The 18,655-nt window shown below is 47.5% G+C and overlaps 2 protein-coding genes across 9 annotated transcripts in view; both read right to left on the reverse strand.

The window, feature by feature from the left end:
• Positions 1 to 102: 102 nt before the first annotated feature.
• On the reverse strand, positions 103 to 14,262 carry NOP2 (NOP2 nucleolar protein). 2 transcript variants are annotated; one of them, XM_059184612.1, is made up of 16 exons: positions 13,438 to 14,262; positions 13,048 to 13,157; positions 10,389 to 10,434; positions 10,136 to 10,224; positions 9,709 to 9,884; positions 6,753 to 6,808; positions 6,472 to 6,637; positions 6,175 to 6,372; positions 5,929 to 6,018; positions 4,771 to 4,858; positions 4,554 to 4,694; positions 3,937 to 4,076; positions 3,722 to 3,811; positions 3,420 to 3,542; positions 3,071 to 3,299; positions 103 to 926 (listed from the first exon to the last, which is right to left on the reverse strand). In XM_059184612.1, exons 2-16 carry the CDS (start codon positions 13,151 to 13,153, stop codon positions 259 to 261), a joined length of 2,406 nt encoding a protein of 801 aa, XP_059040595.1. In that variant the 5' UTR covers positions 13,154 to 13,157; positions 13,438 to 14,262; the 3' UTR covers positions 103 to 258. The 2 variants fall into 2 exon arrangements, with proteins under 2 accessions (XP_059040595.1, XP_059040594.1); XM_059184611.1 differs by having other exon boundaries at positions 9,709 to 9,953.
• A 150-nt stretch (positions 14,263 to 14,412) lies between these two features.
• CHD4 (chromodomain helicase DNA binding protein 4) overlaps positions 14,413 to 18,655 on the reverse strand; it is a 31,062-nt gene continuing 26,819 nt past the window's right edge. For 4 of the 7 annotated variants that reach the window (XM_059184605.1, XM_059184607.1, XM_059184603.1 and 1 more), the window contains exons 38-40: positions 16,103 to 16,301; positions 15,216 to 15,379; positions 14,413 to 15,043 (exon numbers count right to left, since the gene is read on the reverse strand). In XM_059184605.1, the coding sequence (XP_059040588.1) occupies positions 15,026 to 15,043; positions 15,216 to 15,379; positions 16,103 to 16,301 (381 nt within the window). In that variant the 3' untranslated portion in view covers positions 14,413 to 15,025. The remainder of the gene's footprint in view (positions 15,044 to 15,215; positions 15,380 to 16,102; positions 16,302 to 18,655) is intronic. The other 3 variants (XM_059184606.1, XM_059184602.1, XM_059184600.1) reach the window with 1 other exon arrangement.

An 18,655-nucleotide genomic window follows, 5' to 3' on the forward strand; every position in this document is an offset into this window, starting at 1 on the left:
ACACTGCTTCCTCTCTTCAGAGGGGGCCCTATCCCACCCTCCCACCACTACTTTTAAAGCAGCAAAGCGAGAATCCAGTCCCCTCAAAAAACACACAGTGACCAGAGATTATAAAACGTGTATTAGATTTCATATGCACAATGGGGATGCCAACCTCACAGAGGTAAAAAGTTCCAACCCAATGGAGTGCCTGGGTGGCTCAGTTGGTTAAAAAGTTCCAACCCAGTGCCAACAGCAGTGAGCCATCCCAGTCTAGTTTCAACCATTCATCTTAGACAACACTGGACAACTGCTGCCTCTGGACTGAGATTTCCTCCTCTTTGCTGGTGGGGGCCGGCTGGAACCAAGGAGGGACATGGTGGAAGTCTCAGGTCCCTTGGGGGTGCCATTCTGTTTCTGGAAGGCAGCTCTCTTGGAAGGCAACTGCTGCTTTACGTTCTCAGCCCCTTTGGTGTTTCGAAGGGGCGGATCACAGTCCTCAGGCTTGACAGTGGCCTGGGTCGTGGAAAGGGATAGCACAGGCAATTTGTTGCTGGTGCCCTTAAGAGGACCATTCTGCTTCCGGAAGGCAACTTTCTTAGAGGACAGCAGGGTAGCTGACTTTTGCTTTAGCTTCTTAGTCACCTTTGGTCCCTTCATCACTTCAGCTTCTGGAGCTGGCTGACTACTGTCCTGGACCTTGGAAGGAGCTTGGAACTTTGTGTCACAAGATACAGTGGACAATCCTGAGTCTGTACCTTTGGAGATGCCATTCTGCTTCTGGAAAGAGGCCTTCTTGGGATGTTTCTGTTTCTGCAACTGCTGCTTTGCGTTCACAGCCACTCTTGCCTTCTTGGCAGGCTGGCTGCTGCCCTCAGGCTTGGGGGTCACTTGACCTTTCACCTCAGGCAAGTCTAGGTTTGCAGGGGTAGAATCTCCAGAATTCCCTGGGTTAAAATTAAACATGTGGTTTAAGAAACTGGGCGTCATCACTGAGATTTGATCATTAGTGGAAGAAGTAAGCTGAGGTCTAAGGTAAGGAAAGTGCCTGACTACTGTCAGCCAACGGCGCCCTTGTAGGCAGGTAGCACCTCAAAGCAGACCACCTAGATTCCAATTACTTGGTATCACCTGGCCTTTACCCAAGTCACATTTGAACCTCATAATAAAGAGAAAGGGATTAAAAAAAAAGAGAGAGGGGCGCCTGGGTGGCTCAGCGGGTTAAGCCACTGCCTTCGGCTCAGGTCATGATCTCCGGGTCCTGGGATCGAGCCCAGCATCGGGCTCTCTGCTCAGCAGGGAGCCTGCTTCCTCCTCTCTCTCTGCCTGCCTCTCTGCCTACTTGTGATCTCTCTCTGTCAAATAAATAAATAAAATCTTAAAAAAAAAGAGAGAGAAAGAAGAAGAGATCATTATTCATCCTTGGGCAAGGTTTCCAGAGGAAGCTGTGTCCCCTTAAGGAGGGCAAGTCACAGGAGACTCAGGAGGTAAATCCTGAATAAACGTGAAGTGCTAGGCTTTGTCTTTTTTATTCATTTTTATTTATTTATTTATTTTTGAAGATTTTATTTATTTATTTGACAGAGATCACAAGTAGGCAGAGAGGCAGGCAGGGAGAGGAGGAAGCAGGCTCCCTGCTGAGCAGAGAGCCCGATGTGGGGCTTGATCCCAGGACCCTGAGATCATGACCTGAGCCGAAGGCAGAGGCTTAACCCACTGAGCCACCCAGGTGCCTGGCTTTGTCTTTTTTAAAGACAGGATTTTTGGGGGGCCTGGGTGGTTCAGTGGGTAAGAGCCTCTGCCTTTGGATCAGGTCATGATCTCAGGGTCCTGGGATAGAGCCCCACATCGGGCTTTCTGCTGAGCAGAGAGCTTGCTTCCCCCTCTCTCCACTTGCCTCTCTGCCTACTTGTGATCTCTGTCAAATAAATAAATAAAATCTTAAAAAAAAAAAAAAAAAAAAAAAGACAGGATTTTTTTTTTTCATGTGGATTTTGATGAGATGCAAGAAAATTAAGAAGTCACACACACCAACTAGAAATAGGCTAAGAAGGCAAAAATGAGGGCGCCTGGGTGGCTCAGTGGGTTAAGCCGCTGCCTTCGGCTCAGGTCATGATCTCAGGGTCCTGGGATCGAGTCCCGTGTCGGGCTCTCTGCTCAGCGGGGAGCCTGCTTCCCTCTCTCTCTCTCTCTCTGCCTGCCTCTCCATCTACTTGTGATTTCTCTCTGTCAAATAAATAAATAAAATCTTTAAAAAAAAAAAAAAAAAAGGCAAAAATGAGAAAGGACATTAAATACATACTTTTAAAGTTACAGTGGCAAAAAGAAGTTATAGCCAATTTTGTCACTTCTTAAGGTTTCTCTTAACGTTCAGATGTGACTCTAGTGAGGAACATTATTAATAAAGAAAAGAATATGAGGGTGTCAGACTGGTTCAGTCTGGAGAGCATGTGACTCTTGATCTCAAGGTCATGAATTCAAGCCCCACATTGGGAGAGATGACTTGAATAAACTTTAAAAAAAGAAATAAACTCAGTAAGTCACAGTATGTATTCAGAGAAACTTGCCTCTCCCTCTTCCAACTAAACCTAGGGTTCTATCCCAGCATGCAGAACCACCAAGCCTGTTCCAGAAAACCCCACCCTTCTGAGATCCAGGCCAGACTCAAGATGGCTGAGAAAAAGATTTGCAATTAGTGTGATGGGCTCAGAGAACTGCTGATGGTTCTGAGGAGTCTTGTGCCAACCTTGACAATGCTGGACCAGCAGAGGTCTGTTACCAGGAAAGCAGCCCTTGGCCAAGCAGGAAAAACAAACCACAACTGCATTGGGAATGCATTTAGTGCTGAAAGACTGCAGCCACTTGGCAGAATCAAGCAAAAGGTCCCCATCTGCACAAGTACTTTCACATATACTCAGATGGGGTCCAGGATCAGGAACGATTCTAATTGGGATGAAAGAAGCCTCTCATCCAAGCATGCAAAGGTGGGATAAGCAAGGCGAAAGTCCCTCCCTTCCCTGCAGTCATATGCCTCCTGAAAGGTGGAAAGGGCAAAGGTGGTGATGAAGGGCAGAAAGAGCAGATCGCTTACCTGTTTGGGATTGGGGGACAGAATTAGAGAATTTCTTGAACTTAGCAATGAAGAAACCATCCATATTGTGGGTGTGAGGGTAAAACCGGCGGGTAGAACGCAAGGTGGGGTGGAAGCGCCTTTCTCGAAAGCGAGTAAAACCCTCCTGGCCAAAGTCTAGACCTGTGGGCACCAACCGAACGTTCCTCTTTTTCAGGGCATAGTCTACTACCCACTCGTTCTCTTCCACCTGAATACGTAGGGGAGGCAGAAAGAGAAGGAAAAGCGGAGCTGGAGCTGAAGGGAGCTCTAAGGGGCAAACACCCTCCTAGCCCTTGTCCCCTCAGCTCCACCACAACAGAGGCCTCACCATAATGGAGCAGGTGCAGTAGACCAGGTAGCCTCCCGTCTTGGACATCGCATTGACAGAGTCAATGGCACTCAAGAGCAACTCCTTCTGAAGGTGAGCACAGCGCAAGATGTCCTTCTCATCCTGTCCCAAGGAAAGACCGATGCAAGGATGTCAAGATTTCAAAAAGACAGCCTCAGGAGAAGAGGTGAACTATTAACTGCTTAGTGTGCTCCTCCACCTCCCCTTCCAGCTCCGGAAGGCCCAGCAGACCTCTCAGCTGTCCCCACCCCCACTCTGGGCCTCACCTCCCAACTCCTCACCTTGTTAGTCTTCACAGCTGGGTCTTTGGAGATGACCCCAGTGCCACTACAGGGAGCATCCAAAAGGACTCGGTCAAAGCCCCCCACCACCTGGGGGAAAAGGGTAGGCTGATTAGGTGTTTTTGGCAATCTGCACTGCACCATTACTTCCTAGGGGCAAGTCTAAACACTGCGAGGTCAGGAAGCAGGAAGACACACAGAGGGGGGGGCCACACCTTGGGGAACTGGCGCCCGTCGTAGTGGCTGATAATGGTGTTGGTGACTCCTAACCGGTGCAGATTACCCACGACACTCTTGAGCCGCTCGGCATTGGCATCATTGGCAAGAATCACACCTGTGTTCTTCATCAGCTGGGCTGAAGGCAGAGAGGCACAGAGCTCACCAGCCAGCTCCTCTGCCTCATGTCTGCCAGCCACTTTCTAGCCCAAGAACCCACAGCTGAATTCTCACACCTCTTCGAGGCCATTTCACTCCCAGTAAGCTGCCTCCTGTCTACTGTACAGATCTGTCGACCTGCACCCACTGATGAGCATGCCTGCTGGTGGGTTTGTTATTTGTTACTGAGCATCTTTTGGGTCCCACAGATTAACTTACTTCTTTGAAGCACAGCTGCTACCCCATTTTACAGATGGTAAGATCAGGGGCTTGTCCAAGGCTGTATGGACAGTTGGTGGCACATGGGGCTGAAACCCAGGCCGACTCCACAGCCTGCACTCCTCACCACTCTGAGCTGCTCTGCACTGTTTTCCTGAGCACTTGAGAGTAAGCGACACCATTTACTTCCAGAAGCAGAGAGCCAGATGGCTCCTACCCCTGCCTGCCCACCTCATACCTATGTAGCTGGTCTTTCCTCCAGGGGCACAACACATGTCCAGGATCCGCTCGTGCTCCTGGGGCGCTAAGGCCATGACTGGCAGCATACTGGAGGCTCCCTGAAGCATATAGTGCCCAGCGAGGTACTCGGGGGTAGCACCTGTGGAGGACGACCCATCTGTGACATGCTGGGACAAGGGCAGGGGCAGAAAGGCCACTGGGCAGAAAACACTTACCAATGGGCACAGAAGAATCATATACCACTAGTCCAGTCTTTGACCACTTGCCCAGGGGGTCCAGGTTAACTCCACGGTTAATCAGTGCCTGAACATAAGAAAGATTAAGATTTTAAAACCTCACAGGCTCCTATACCCAGAATGGGTGGGAATATGAAAATGTGGTTCTACTGAGGCCCGTGGCATCAAACTCCCAGAGCTTATAGGTACAACACAATCATCACAGACTCTTGGACCACAGCCTCACCCATACCATCCTCTGATGTCCTCTCTCTTTGCCTCAGGCTCTAACCCAAGGTCTGAACTCAATCCCAATGGAGCAGACTACCAGCTCCCATCCTTCTGTTTCTTGTAACAGAACTCTGATTTTCCAATAGGCTCAGCCCCCTTACCATCCTATAACGTAGCACATGAAAAATCAGAACCAGGTAGGTCAACGTCGCACCCAGAGAAAAGACTATACACGGGCCACACCAATGGCCACAGAACAGCAGGCAGGGTCACCTGGGTGGCTCAGTGGGTTAAAGCCTCTGCCTTCAGCTCACATCATGATCTCAGAGTCCTGGGATCGAGCCCCCCACTGGGCTCTCTGCTCGGCAGGGAACCTGCTTCCCTTCCTCTCTCTCTGCCTACTTGTGATCTCTCTCTGTGTCAAATAAATAAATAAAATCTTAAAAAAAAAAAAAAAAAAAAAAAAAGAACAGTAGGCAGTCTTTAACATGGAGTCCCTGAACCCTTGGAAACGATGAGTTGAAAATACTGTTTGTGCCCGTGCATCATGTCTTTTTCTGGGTGCAGAAATCATAGTTTCACCAGCTCCTCAATGATCTAAAAGGCAGACAACTCCCATTTTGTTCTGAGACAGCAGAAATTTTATCCTGAAACAGTGTCTCAACCCTATTACAGAGAGCACAGGCTGAAGAGACAAGTTTCCCACTTCACAGAGGTCATCCTGGGCCCCAAGCCAGATAAATCCAACATGACCCTAGGCCTTCCTTGGTCTGCCTCTGAATCATGCCTGTACCAAGAACACGTTTGCTAAGACCCAACTCCACCCCTCATCCCCCCTCCATCGCCGTCAAAGTGAGAGAGGGGTGTCTCCAGGGTTAGAAGTCAACACCTCCCTGAGATAAACAAATCTCAAAATCCACCCCTCACCTGAGCAAGGTCTCGGCGCCGGGTTTTCAAGGTATTGGTCCTGAGGGTGATGGGCCGAGGTACCTCATTAGCTTCTAAGAACTCCACCAGCTGGGAAAGCAAAATGGCAGCAAGCAAGTCAGGCTGATCAAGGAGCTCAGCCGGATGACAAAAGAGTAAGGAGGCTGACTGTCTTCCTCACACAGTGTCAAATAAAGAAAGTAAGAAAAGCAAAGCAGAAAGGGCATTAGATTAGCAATTCAGTACCTCAGATAGAGGGAAGAGGTCCATGAGCTTGCCAAGCAGAAAGTCTCCATAGGAGTAATAAGTAGCTAGATCCTTCTGAAGCCGGTGCAGATACTCAGAACGAGACCGACCCTCCTCCCGCTGAGTCCCAAAATCACGCAGCACTCCTACAATATCCTGGATGCGCTTGTGAATTCGTTGCAAGTCTGGAGCCTGGGCATGTGGATGTGTTAAGGAACTGTTTCAAGATGTCCCAGGGCCTGGAAATACGCTCTCCCAAGCATCTGCTCCCTACCCTTCACCCTGCACTGGAAGGATATCCTGCTCCATCTCCCCAGCAGGGGGCAGCACAAAGGTCTCCTCCTCATCCACATTGATCTGTAAGCCCCCATCTGTCTCGTCATCCTTTTGGGGGCCTGACTCAGGAGACCCTTTCTCCTCTTCCTCCTCCTCCTCCTCAGTCTCCTCTTCACTCCACTGGCCCCTAAAAACAGGTTTAGAAACAGTGATTCATAGATGAAAACAGACACTGGCTCCCCCCTCAATTTCTTCATCCTAGCTGCTGCCTGGTCTCCACCCTAAGAGTTTCCAAAACTTACCCAGCCACAGCTTCCTGGGCCTTTTGCTTCCGAGCAGCCCTCTCAATGGGCAGCAGCTGAAAAAAGAGACAAGGGGCTAGTAATGGAAAGCCTGCCCTTCCACCCTCCCAGGTAGAATTCTCTGTGTTTTATTGTTTCCTGAAGGCAAAAGTAACACCCTTAGAAAAAAGTATGGAACCTAAAGAAGCAAATTTAAGACTGGCAAAATACTGGGCGCCTGGGTGGCTCAGTGGGTTAAGCCGCTGCCTTCGGCTCAGGTCATGATCTCAGGGTCCTGGGATCGAGTCCCACATCGGGCTCTCTGCTCAACGGGGAGCCTGCTTCCTCCTCTCTCTCTCCGCCTGCCTCTCTGCCTACTTGTAATCTCTATCTGTCAAATAAAATAAATAAAATCTTAAAAAAAAAAAAAAAAGACTGGCAAAATACTGACCGTTGTTGAAACTAAGTAACAGATTCAAGGCTTTCATAAAAACTTGTCCCAGCTGGCGCAACAAATCAACCAGGAAACGTGAGGGTAAGAGGATGGTGAGAAGAAATTAAGAGACAAAGAGATGGGGGCAGAAGGAACAACGAGGATGATGTCCAACAGTGCCGATTTTATTCCACATCTTACAAGCATTTATAAGGCAGACCACAATAGGAGGAATAATACATCAGTATCTAGTCAGATGGCCACAAGTTTCTATAACAAGTTTACATTAACTACAAGCAAACCACGTGATGCCAGGTAGTCTTGGCTAATGCCATTAGCAAGACAATCAACCAGGGTTATGGGAGGTATAGGAACAACAAGGACCAACTAAGAACTCATGACCCTGACCAAGCTGTTCCCTTCTGTAGGGAGAGCATGTGGGAAGTCACGTAGGCGAGCGCACAACACATAGCACAGACCCTTCCTCAGTGTTACTCAACTTTCCCGTCCTTAATCCCTTGTCAAGGTGTGCGGACTTTATTTTTTTAATTTTTTTTTATTTTTTAAAGATTTTATTTATTTATTTGACAGACAGAGATCACAAGTAGGCAGAGAGGCAGGCAGAGAGAGAGGGGGGAGGAAGCAGGCTCCCTGCCAAGCAGAGAGCCCAATATGGGGCTCGATCCCAAGACCCTGGGATCATGACCTGAGCCGAAGGCAGAGGCTTTAACCCACTGAGCCACCCAGGCACCTCAGGTGTCCGGACTTTAAAGGAGACACAAGTCTGGGCCTGATTTGATTCATGACTCCAACCATGCCATAGCCTCCAACAAAAACTCTTCTACTCTTGGGCGCCTGGGTGGCTCAGTGGGTTAAAGCCTCTGCCTTCGGCTTGGGTCATGATCCCAGTCCTGGGATGAGCCCCGCATCAGACTCTCTGCTTGACAGGGAGCCTGCTTCCCTTCCTCTCTCTCTGCCTGCCTCTCTGCCTACTTGTGATCTATGTCTTCAAATAAATAAATAATCTTTAAAAAAAATAAAATAAAATTGTGATGTGTTTTCAAGTTTGTTTCCTGCCTTTTCTCATTCAAAGATTACCAGCATTTTCATAGACACGACGGCCAAATATTGACTTAGTGTGTAAAGGAATTATAATTTACTTGGGCGCATTTGTTACTTTGGCTGTTTCCAGAGTTTTGAGCATTATCGTCCACAGGGTGCCTGAAAATCTTATAAGAGCAATTCTGTGGAGAAAAGGCAGACTGGGAGAAAGGGTGCAAATGGGAACTTCCTTTTTATACATTACAACCTTGTATCACCTGAGGTTTTCTGTCTTTTTTTTTTTTTTAAAGATCTTATTTACTGCTTTATCTGTCAGAGAAAGAGACTGCGTGCAAGCATGCACACGCACAAGCCAGGGGAGGGGCAGGCAGAGGGAGAAGCAGACTCCCTACTGATCAAGGACCTGGATGTGGGACAGGACCCTGGAATCTTGACCCAGGCCAAAGGCAGATGCGTAACCAACTGAGCCACCCAGGTGTCCCTTGCCTGAGTTTTTCTAACATACTCATATGCTAATTGTATATTAATACTTAAAATAGCTTTTTTTTTAAAAAAGGTTTTATTTATTTATTTGAAAGAGATCACAAGTAGGGAGAGAGGCAGGCAGAGAGAGAGGAGGAAGCAGGCTCCCTGCTGAGCAGAGAACCAGATGCGGGGCTCAATCCCACCACCCCGGGCCGACGACCCCGGGCCGACAACCTGAGCCGAAGGCAGAGGTTTGAACCCACTGAGTCACCCAGGCACCCCTAAAATAACTTTTTTTTTTTTTTTTTAAGATTTTATTTATTTATTTGTCAGAGAGAGAGCGAGCGAGAGCGAGCACAGGCAGACAGAGTGGAAGGCAGAGTCAGAGGGAGAAGCAGGCTCCCTGCGGAGCAAGGATCCCGATGTGGGACTCGATCCCAGGACGCTGGGATCATGACCTGAGCCGAAGGCAGCTGCTTAACCAACTGAGCCACCCAGGCATCCCAAATAACTTTTTTTTTAAAAAAAGTAATCTCTACATGCAACATGGGGCTCAAACTTACAACCCCAAGATCAAGAGTTGTGTGCTCTATCGTGTGCCAACCCGGTGCCCCTAACTTCTTATACCTCAGTAAATAAATCTCTGTCCACATTCTGGATTGTCTTCTGAAACAGAACTACTAGGTCAAAAGGAAGAAACTCTCTAAGGTTCTCAGACAGCAGACACTTCATTAAAAAACATGTGCACATTTCTATTCCCCGCAGCAGGGCACTCAAGTATCCACCTGACTAGGTCCTCACCAACACTGAGCGTCCTCGATTTCAAAATGCTCTCGCCCAGTTTTTCTACTCTTGCGAGTATACTAAGCCAACACAGGTGACAAGAAAACAGTGGCAGAAGACAAAAACCCCTTTTCTCTGCTCAGCTTATCCTTGACACTAAGGGATAATCTCAAGGACCTGGAAACACTAAACGGCAAGGATTCTTTCCTGAATACCCTTAGAGCTAAACCTCACCTCTTCATCTTCATCCTCGTTCTCCGAGTTGGAACCAGCACCATAGTCATCTATCTTATCGGCATCACTGTCCTCGGAGCCCCAGAGGTCCCCTTGGTTCAGCACACCATCCTCTTCAGGTTCTTCCTCCTCCTCTTCCTCCTCACTGCTGAGGGTTGGTGCTGGACGCTTCCTGCCTTGAGTAGCATGAAGTAAGAACTGGGCTCCCTTCTTACCAGGTGTCTGGACAGCTCCTCCAGAGACTCCTAAGGGTTTGAAGAATTCTGGACTGATGGCAGCCACACACACACACTGATGCAGCCTGTACTTTCTACCCTTAGAAATGTCCTCTGGCTGCTTCTTTCACTCCAGAAATGCTCAGCAAGCCCTTCCGTACCCACGGCCCAGAAGATTCCTCATGTAGCACACATCTCCTATATTCACTGACCTTTGGGTAGTTTTCCAGGCAGTGGTTTGGCTCCAGGGAATTTATGTGTCTCAACGGCTTCAGCAGAGCCCAACCTCCTCTTGGCTGCCCTAAAAAAGTGTAAGGAGTTAGGAAATGGAACATACCTCTAGGGCTGCCACAGAAATGAGAGAGTCCCCAAAAAGCCCCTCCCATCAGTATGAGCACATGTGACTACATGACTAAAGATGAGCAATCCCAATTTAATCTATGGAAGTCTGGACATAACACTCACCTTTTTCGAGCACGACTAGACAGCCTCTTAGAATTTTCATCCCCAGCTGTGTTTAAAAAAAAAGCAAATAGTACATCACAAGGAAAATGAAAAAGAGCATTAGAAAAGAAAAGTGGGGAAAGAATTAATATACTAATTAAAAGGAGATTATAACTTGCTCCACAGATCTTTACAAGGAGCTGAATGACAAGTGTAAAAGAGATGCTCACTATGTGGTTGTTCATCAACCAAATCTGAACTGGGCCTCCCTCCAGACTTTTCATTTCAATAAACAGCAATACTATAATCCTGGTAACAACAGAGACTCAAAATTCATCTTTTCTCTCTGGCCTTGGACCTAGTGACCTGGTTGGCAGCAACATGGCTAAACCCACCAAGAAGGTCTGAATCGGTGATGGGTTGGTAAATATGGGATCCGTTAGGATTCCTCCCTCAGGAAAATGGTGAAGACAAACTGAAATAACCCACCATGCCAGATACACTTGCTCCTTCTGCAGCAAAACCAAAATGCAACGACTGAGCTATGGTGGGCACCTGGGTCACTCAGTTGGTTAGGCATCCGACTCTTGATTTTGGATCAGGTAGTGATCTCAGAGTCATAGATTCTCTCTGTCCCTCTCTTTCTGTGCCCCCCTCTTGCATTCTAAAATAAATAAATAAAATCCTCAAAAGAAAAGGACGCCACCACCTACTGAGCTATGGGTATTTTGCACTGTGGATCCTGCAAAAAGATGGGAGCCAGCGGTGCCTGGACCTACCCCACCACTTTTGCTGCAGCAGTCGACTCTGCGATCAGAAGACTGAAGGAATTCAAAGACCAGCAGAACTTCCACCATTTCAAACATTGCTAAGTCTATGATAAATGGATTTCCGTAACAAACAAAATTGTTTTTTCTTCTGCTTTCCTCTGCTCTCAACTTAATCAGTAATCGACCACAGATTTTTACCTTTATAACTGCTGTTTTCCATACATTCTCCAAGAAATAAAAAGCTTATCAAATCTCAGCCCTGTCTCTTACATGGCCAACTTGCTTAACCTCTGAGCATTCATTTCCTTAACAATGTCTCTCTCACAGAGCACCAAGAGAATGAGGTGACACAATGGGTCCAAAGGATTCAGTATAAAAGATTTATATTTTAGGGTAAGAGAGTGTGCAAAGCAGGGGAAGGGTTAGAGGCAGAGAATCCTCAAGCAGACTTCCCACAGAGTGCAGAGCCTAATACAGAGCTTGATCCCACAACCCTGAGATCATGACCTAAGTCCATATAAAGAGTCCAACACTTAACCCATGAGCCACCCAGGTGCCCAGTGCCCAGCACTTTGTAATATCTCAAAAACCTGCATCTTCTATCTAATTAATGCCCAAGACAAACTACCTGTCCACTCTTCTCTCCCACCCAGCCTTCCATGCACTAGACTATTCAGCATATGGGAGCCAGACCTGTGTCTTCCCCTGCCCTCCTCCTCCACAATGCTGGTGATGGTGACTGGTCTGTTCCCTTCCCAAATTCCACTTACTAAAATGTCAGCCATTTTCTAAAACCAGATTAAAATATTTTTAAACTCCAGCACCTGGGTGACTCAGGTCATGATCCTGGGGTCCTGGGATGGAGCCCCACATCCGGCTCCCTGATCAGCAAGAAGCCTGCTTCTTTCTCTCCCTCTGCCCCGCCCCCTGGCTTGTGCTCTCGAATAAAAAAAACTTTTCAAACTCTGTGTAGATTCTCCACTAACCTCCTTCAGTGTTAAACTGCACCTTTCCTTGCATGGGTATTTGGGTCTCTGCTACATTATCCCTAATTTCTAAGTGCTGATGACAGTGAGTGTTTCATTCATACTTAAGTATTTTTTTAAAAGATTTTTATTTATTTATTTGACAGACAGATATCACAAGTAGACAGATAGTGGGGGGGGGGGTGAGTAGGCTCCCAGCTGAGCAGAGAGCCTGATGTGGGGCTCGATCCCAGAACCCTGGGATCATGACCTGAGCTGAAGGCAGAAGCTTAACCCACTGAGCTACTCAGGTGCCCCAATACTTATATATCTTTTTAATTAAAAAAAATTTTTTTTTGTTTTTTTGAGACAGAGTAAGCAGATGTTGGGTAAGTAGAGGGAGAATTTTTTTTTTTAATATTTATTTATTTATTTATTTATTTGACAGAGATCACAAGTAGGCAGAGAGGCAGGCAGAGAGAGAGAAGGAAGTAGGCTCCCCCGCCAGGCAGAGAGCGCGATGGGGGACTCAATCCCAGGACCCCTGGGATCATGACCTGAGCCAAAGGCAGAGGCTTTAACCCACTGAGGCACCCAGGCGCCCTAGAGGGAGAATCTTAAGCCGACTCCCCATGGAGTGGGAGTGAGAGAGGGACTCAATCTCAGGACCCTGAGGTCATGACCTGAGGTGAAATCAAAAGTGAGATGCTTAACCCACGGAACCATCCCGGTGCCTCCATTCATACTAACTTTCTAGTAACTCATACAATATACTCTGGTTTCTCTTCAAATGTATAACCTTATAACTCATTCAAAGAAAATTCCACTCCAACAAAGTAAAGTGTACAAAGAAACTAAAAACGGAGGAGCACGTGATACAGATGAAACAATGGTGCAAAACCTGGAGAACTGGGTGGGGTCTGGGAGGGCACGCCTAACCCTTACCTGCAGGTAAGAACCTTGCCAGTTCAGTCTCAGCACCCTTTTGTTTCCGGGCCTTACGGCCTGGCCCGCGCTTCTCCTTCTTCGTAGGGTCCAACTTGCGCCCCATAGTACTGGACAAGAGAAAAACGGGAGAGGATAGAGTCACGCGTGTGGGAAAGGGGAACGGACACCGCAGACTCAGCGTATTAGAATGGGAAAGAGAAGCGCTTCGAACCTCGACTCAGCACCCCCCGATGCCCACCATGGTATGACCAAAGCTCCAGTCCACGCTCCAGCCGGCCTTTGGGTCCCACGCCATTTGCATTGCGTCCGCCTCCCAACGCCCCAGCCTGGATCGGTGCAGACACCCGTCCCCGACTTCTTCCACGCCCACCCAAAGCCTCGGCTCACCTGAAATAGGGTCCAGACACAAGACGCCCGCTCAGTAAGCGGCGAAACACTCCACGTGCACGCCGAGGTTAGGGTCCGGACACCACAGGCCGAGGAAACGTTTCACGCAGGCGCACAGAGGCGCGCTCGTCTCGCGCCCCGCCTCTTCCGGTCGCTTTTAAGTGGCCGCAAACCCGGAACGAACGCTCGCTTGAGACGCGCGCTGGGCTGGCGGCTGGGACGCTGGAGATTCGGGGGCGGACCGCTTCACTCACTCCCCCAGGGCGGAGAAAGCAACGACGACAAAACCGTTTCCAACTTCCCCGCCTGTCCCGGAAAGCGTTTGGGTTCTTGCCTCACTGCAGACTTCAGTGGGATAAACTGGTACCTAAGATCGCGGCCTTCCTCCTGACATGCTCCACCCTACATCGTCTCAAGATCATGGAATCCCAGGACATTCTCCTTCTCCCAACCCTTTCATTAGGGAACCCGATTCTTCGGCCCTACAGACCCCTGCTCAGCCCATCAAGTAAGTTCTCTGCCTGGCTTCCCATCCCTGGAGGCTGGAGGAAGACCTCCTGTGTCTTAATTTCACACAAGCTAACGAACAACTCCAGCCCTCCAAATCAGCACTAAGGCGGTGCTCAGTAGCTGTTAAAAACTTTTCCAACCGCGTTACTAGTTCTATCTTCACAACTCTATGAGGAAGGGCTATTTTATGAGAAATCTACAGCCTAGATAAGCTAACTTCCTAGATCACAAAGCCATTAAACAGTGGTACAGGTATGCACCCAGGCGTAGTTTTGGAGCCCCTCACTTTCCAGGTGGTGGGACCCTTGGTCCAGAGCATGCAAGACATGTGCACACACAACATGGCTCCTCTGTAGGGCACTGGAACAGAAGGGAACCCCCCTTCGTTTTCAGATACACATTCCCCAGCGCTGGTGTCATACACACTCACCCACCTGCACCTACACCCACACTGAACCAGAGCACTAAAATACAAGGAAACTTTTATTTTCAATTTTCATCAAGAAATTTGCTGTGGTTTTTTATGCTTTTGGTTCTTTTCCTTTTTTTTTTTTTTTTTTCCAACTTTATTTCATTCTAGCTGCTCAGTGGCTGGAGCCGCTGGGTTCCTGGTATTAAAAAGATGCCAACAGAGGTAGCTGTGTCTCGCCCAGGGGCCCGGCCCACTCTGAATACCCCCAAAAAGGAGAAAAGAAAACACAAAGTAAACCAACAAAATAAAACCAAAAGGAAGAAGAAATTCAGATCATTTTCTTCAAGCCTGGCGGGAACCCACAACAGTTTGTGTGTAACAGTTTGTGTGTTACAGTGGGGAGAAGCCAGGGCCCAGAAGGCGGCCAGCCCGCCAGCTCCCTGCAGATGGCGCCGGCGCTACTGCTGCTTGTCTCTCCAGCAGGAAGGGCACCGGTGCCCCTCGATCCCTCCCCTTCCCCAGTGCGCTGGGGGCTGTTCCTTTACAACATGGAAGATGGGGCAGAAGGAAGGAGAGGGTCTCTCAGGCCCCAGGGGAGAAGCTGGGCAAGGGAAAATGAGGAAGGTCACTGCTCAGCGGTGGAGGTGGTATCATCGATCCCAATCTTCACTGCTGTTGGGCCACCTGTAGGAAAAAGAGCCAAGGAAGTCAGAATCCCAAACCACAGGAAACCGCCCAATCCCAGGAGAACTCCCTGGTAAGACCCCACCAGTGTAAGAAACAACTCGGGGCAGAGAGCGAAGTTACAAGTCCCAGAATGGCTCTGCTGAAAGCCAGCCAGAAGAAAAAGGTCTACCTGCTGTGGAGTAGGTTCAGGTGCTCGGTTTGCCAGACGGCTGAGGATGTTACGCTCTGACATCTGTAGCCTCACGGCAACTGGGGGAATCCGGGCAATAGTAGCTGGGAGTCGAGTCACATCGGCTTTCATGTCACTCAGCAGTTCTTCTAGCTGTTTCAGAACTGCAGAGGGGGAAAAAAAAACAGGTGGTGAGCTGTGGTGGTCAAGGCTAAGATTCTTCTTACGGAGAGAACCCAGCCCCTCATTACTTCTCAGTGACCCAGCAAGTGATATGCTGGAGTGCTGCGGTATTTTTTGGCCACTGAGTCACCTGACCTGCCTCGGCCACACTCACATTCCTCCTCCTCCTGTTACAGTTCCAGCTGTCCATGATGCTATGCAGTGTTACACCCCCTAATCCTCACTGTACCTTGCCCCCTACAGTCACTATTTTCTCCCCTCCTTGAAAGAAGATTTCCGTTGTTCCCTTTTCTCACCATTTTTGCTTTCGGAGCCGTCTTCTCCTTCCTTTGAACCAGCCTTCTTTTTCTCATTTCACCCTCCACCCACCCTCAGCATTTAATTAGAAATGTTGAAAGGGGTCTAGAATTTGGGATCTGAAATTACCAGAAGTTACCTCTACAGTATCCCAGATAGCACTGTATTACTCTGCTTTGCTTTCCATCTCCAAGAACTTGAATACATTGAGTCAAAAGAGGCAAAGAACTACTGTCTTCGATTGCCTCTAAGACATTAGCTTTCCGAGGAAGAAGGCAAAGATCCCCAGCACATCCTAAGTGCCCAGACAGGGGCTCTGAAGAAGGTTTGGAAATCAGAAGTAACTCTCTGTTGGGGACAGGTAGCAGAGGAAGGCTGAGTCAGCAGGAGGCAGGGGAGCCACTGGCTACCTTTGTGCAGGACCGCATTGGCTGGCTTGTTTCCTGCCATTGACTCCTTGGACAGGTGCTGGTGACTCTCCGCCAAACACTCCACCTCAGCAAAGCGTGTGTTTAGGGCCATGGAGGGGTGAGAGGGGTCCTCTGACATGTTCAGGTAAGCTGCCCGACGCAGCTGTTCCTCGATCACCAGGGCTTGTTCTAAAAGCTGGAGAAGGATGAAGAGGAGAGGGGAGTTGCACGGACACTTGCTTTGCTTATTTCTGATAGGTCTCTCCCAATCTATGAAGAACCCTACCGAAGGCTCCCCAATACCCGAGCCCTTCAACATCACGTTACTTTGTTTACTCCCATTTGCAAGTTTATGTTTTTAAAACTCTTTGCCCTTATGGACTCGCTTATACAAAAATGATTAAAATTTCAGTCTAGAATACAGATCGTATATAAAAAAAGTATTATCTTAAGTAATTGTACCTCTCAGATACTGTTAACATGTTGAGGTTTTCTCTTGCATCTAGATTTTTTATGTAGCTGAGATCACTCTACATACCTGTTGTGTTTTCACTCTAAGTTCCGTATTAAAAACTTCCTTTGTTATAACTGCCCTTCATAAAAGATGATTTTTATGGTTGCGTGGTAGTCCGTCTTATGGATTTACCTACCACATCGTATCATTTGAGTTGTTTCACTTTTTAAAAGTACTTCTGTTGCTTCTTTTCTTTTGATTATCTCATTCCCGGTCCTTCCTTTCTCCAACAGACAATGCTTCTACTATACCTACTGTGTGGCCTTGTGCAGATGTTCTTGAAGACTGAGTTTTGTTTCGTGTGCACATTTCTAACTTTCAGAATGTTGTTCTGTATACATAAAAAGCCTTCAGATCTTTTCAGAACGTTCAATTTATGTTGTTCTAACACATCTATTTTGTTCCTTCTGTTGCTTAAAATGCTCCATGATGCGAATCCACATTCTACCCAGCCACACTCCCAGTTGATGTCCCAGGCAAACATCTAGGGTACCTCTGGGCCCCACCCCCCAAAATCATACTGCAATGAACACTTACACATGTCACCTGACGGAGCTATGTAAAAGGTTCTTTGCAATATATTCCAAGAGACAGAATGTTGATTCAGAAGTTATAAGACTTAATTTGCTCAAGTATCCATCCACTGCTTCTTAAAGACAATAAAGCCATTAGGGGTCAGGAAATAGGACAGTATGAGAATAATGGGCTGTTGTTTCTGCACAAGATGTGCTCCACTGAGCAGAGTAATTTCTCCCCGGACTGACCAAGCATCTACTTTCGATCTACATACCCTGTCTCCTTCACCAACTGCCTCCTCCTGTCCCAAACTATGAGCCTTCTCCAGGACCATCAGCTCTTGGCTTGCTGCTGTTCTTTTAAAGCACTCCCTTAAGTGATTTCTCCTCTCCCAGTTCAGCCAGCCCCTCTGTGCAAAGGATCTGATACTTTCTGAACCTGTATTTCAAGCACTGAGTGTTCTGATCCCACTCATGTAGTTGATCACTCTTTGATCCTACTTGTTTATGGTGTGGGGGGGAAGGCAGTGGGAGGATATTAGTTAAGACTATTCCAAAATTGAACTTACTCTTTTCTACATGCTGCTCCCTCTCCTCACTTCCCTGATCTGCCAATGATAATTTTTTTCAGTGACTTGGGCTCAAAAGTTTAGTTTTGTATCTCAAATCCATTAGTAGTCAAATCAGTAGTCCATAAACTATGGCCTGTGGGCCAAATTTGGCCCACCATCTGTTTTTATATAGCCCAAGAACTAAGAATGTTTTGGGGTTTTTTGTTGTTGTTGTTGTTGTTTACATTTTTAAATGGATGGAAAAAATAAAAATGGTTTGTGACACTTTACAAAAAATATATGAAGTTCAAATTTTCTTGTCAACAAATAAGTTTTATTGGAACACATTCATACTTCTTCTTTTAGAACCTGGGTCTGCTTGTACACTACGACAGAGTATTTCCAACATGTGTGTCCCACAAAGCTTGAAAGAGTTATCTGGCCTTTTAATAGAAAAGGTTTGCTGACTCTACAACACAGCAGTAAATCTTATCAATTAGTTGGTATTTTGTCTCCTTTACCTTATCCTTTTCATTTTCTAAAACCAGCATCACAGGCCAGCCCTTACTACCTCTCTTGACCATAGCATAGTTCTACAATCTCATGAGTGTTCTGTTTCCATTTCCCTTGGTCGTAGTGTAAAGTCCAAACACTTATCTGGTGTCAAAAACCTACCTACTAATCTCTAGCCCTTACCTCACTCTCTAATCTACCTGCCACCATCACCTAACACTAGTGTTTTCTACAGCCCAACTGGGCTACCAGCTGCTTCCAAACACCCTAAGTTCTGTTGCCCTTGGTCCTTTGCCCTGCTTAATCTTGTTGGTTCAAACTACCTTCTGCTTCTATCCAGCGATCTCTAGGACATTAATCAAAACTTCATTCCAATGCCATCTTCCATGAAGCCATTTGGGAGCTCTCTCCAGGCTCCCCAAATTCCCCTTGGAGAACTCACCTATGGATCTCTCCT

This window comes from Mustela lutreola, chromosome 8, assembly GCF_030435805.1.
Source record: "Mustela lutreola isolate mMusLut2 chromosome 8, mMusLut2.pri, whole genome shotgun sequence".
NCBI lineage: Eukaryota > Metazoa > Chordata > Mammalia > Carnivora > Mustelidae > Mustela > Mustela lutreola.

Bases quoted from the DNA above. Each gene is read 5' to 3' on its own strand.
- NOP2 (XM_059184611.1), bottom strand. From the start codon at position 13,153: ATGGGGCGCAAGTTGGACCCTACGAAGAAGGAGAAGCGCGGGCCAGGC. The intron at 10,435-13,047 runs GTAAGGGTTAGG...TTTTAAACACAG, and splicing joins GGCAAGGTTCTTACCTGCAG to CTGGGGATGAAAATTCTAAG. The intron at 4,695-4,770 runs GTAAGTGTTTTC...CGTCCTCCACAG, and splicing joins TGATTCTTCTGTGCCCATTG to GTGCTACCCCCGAGTACCTC.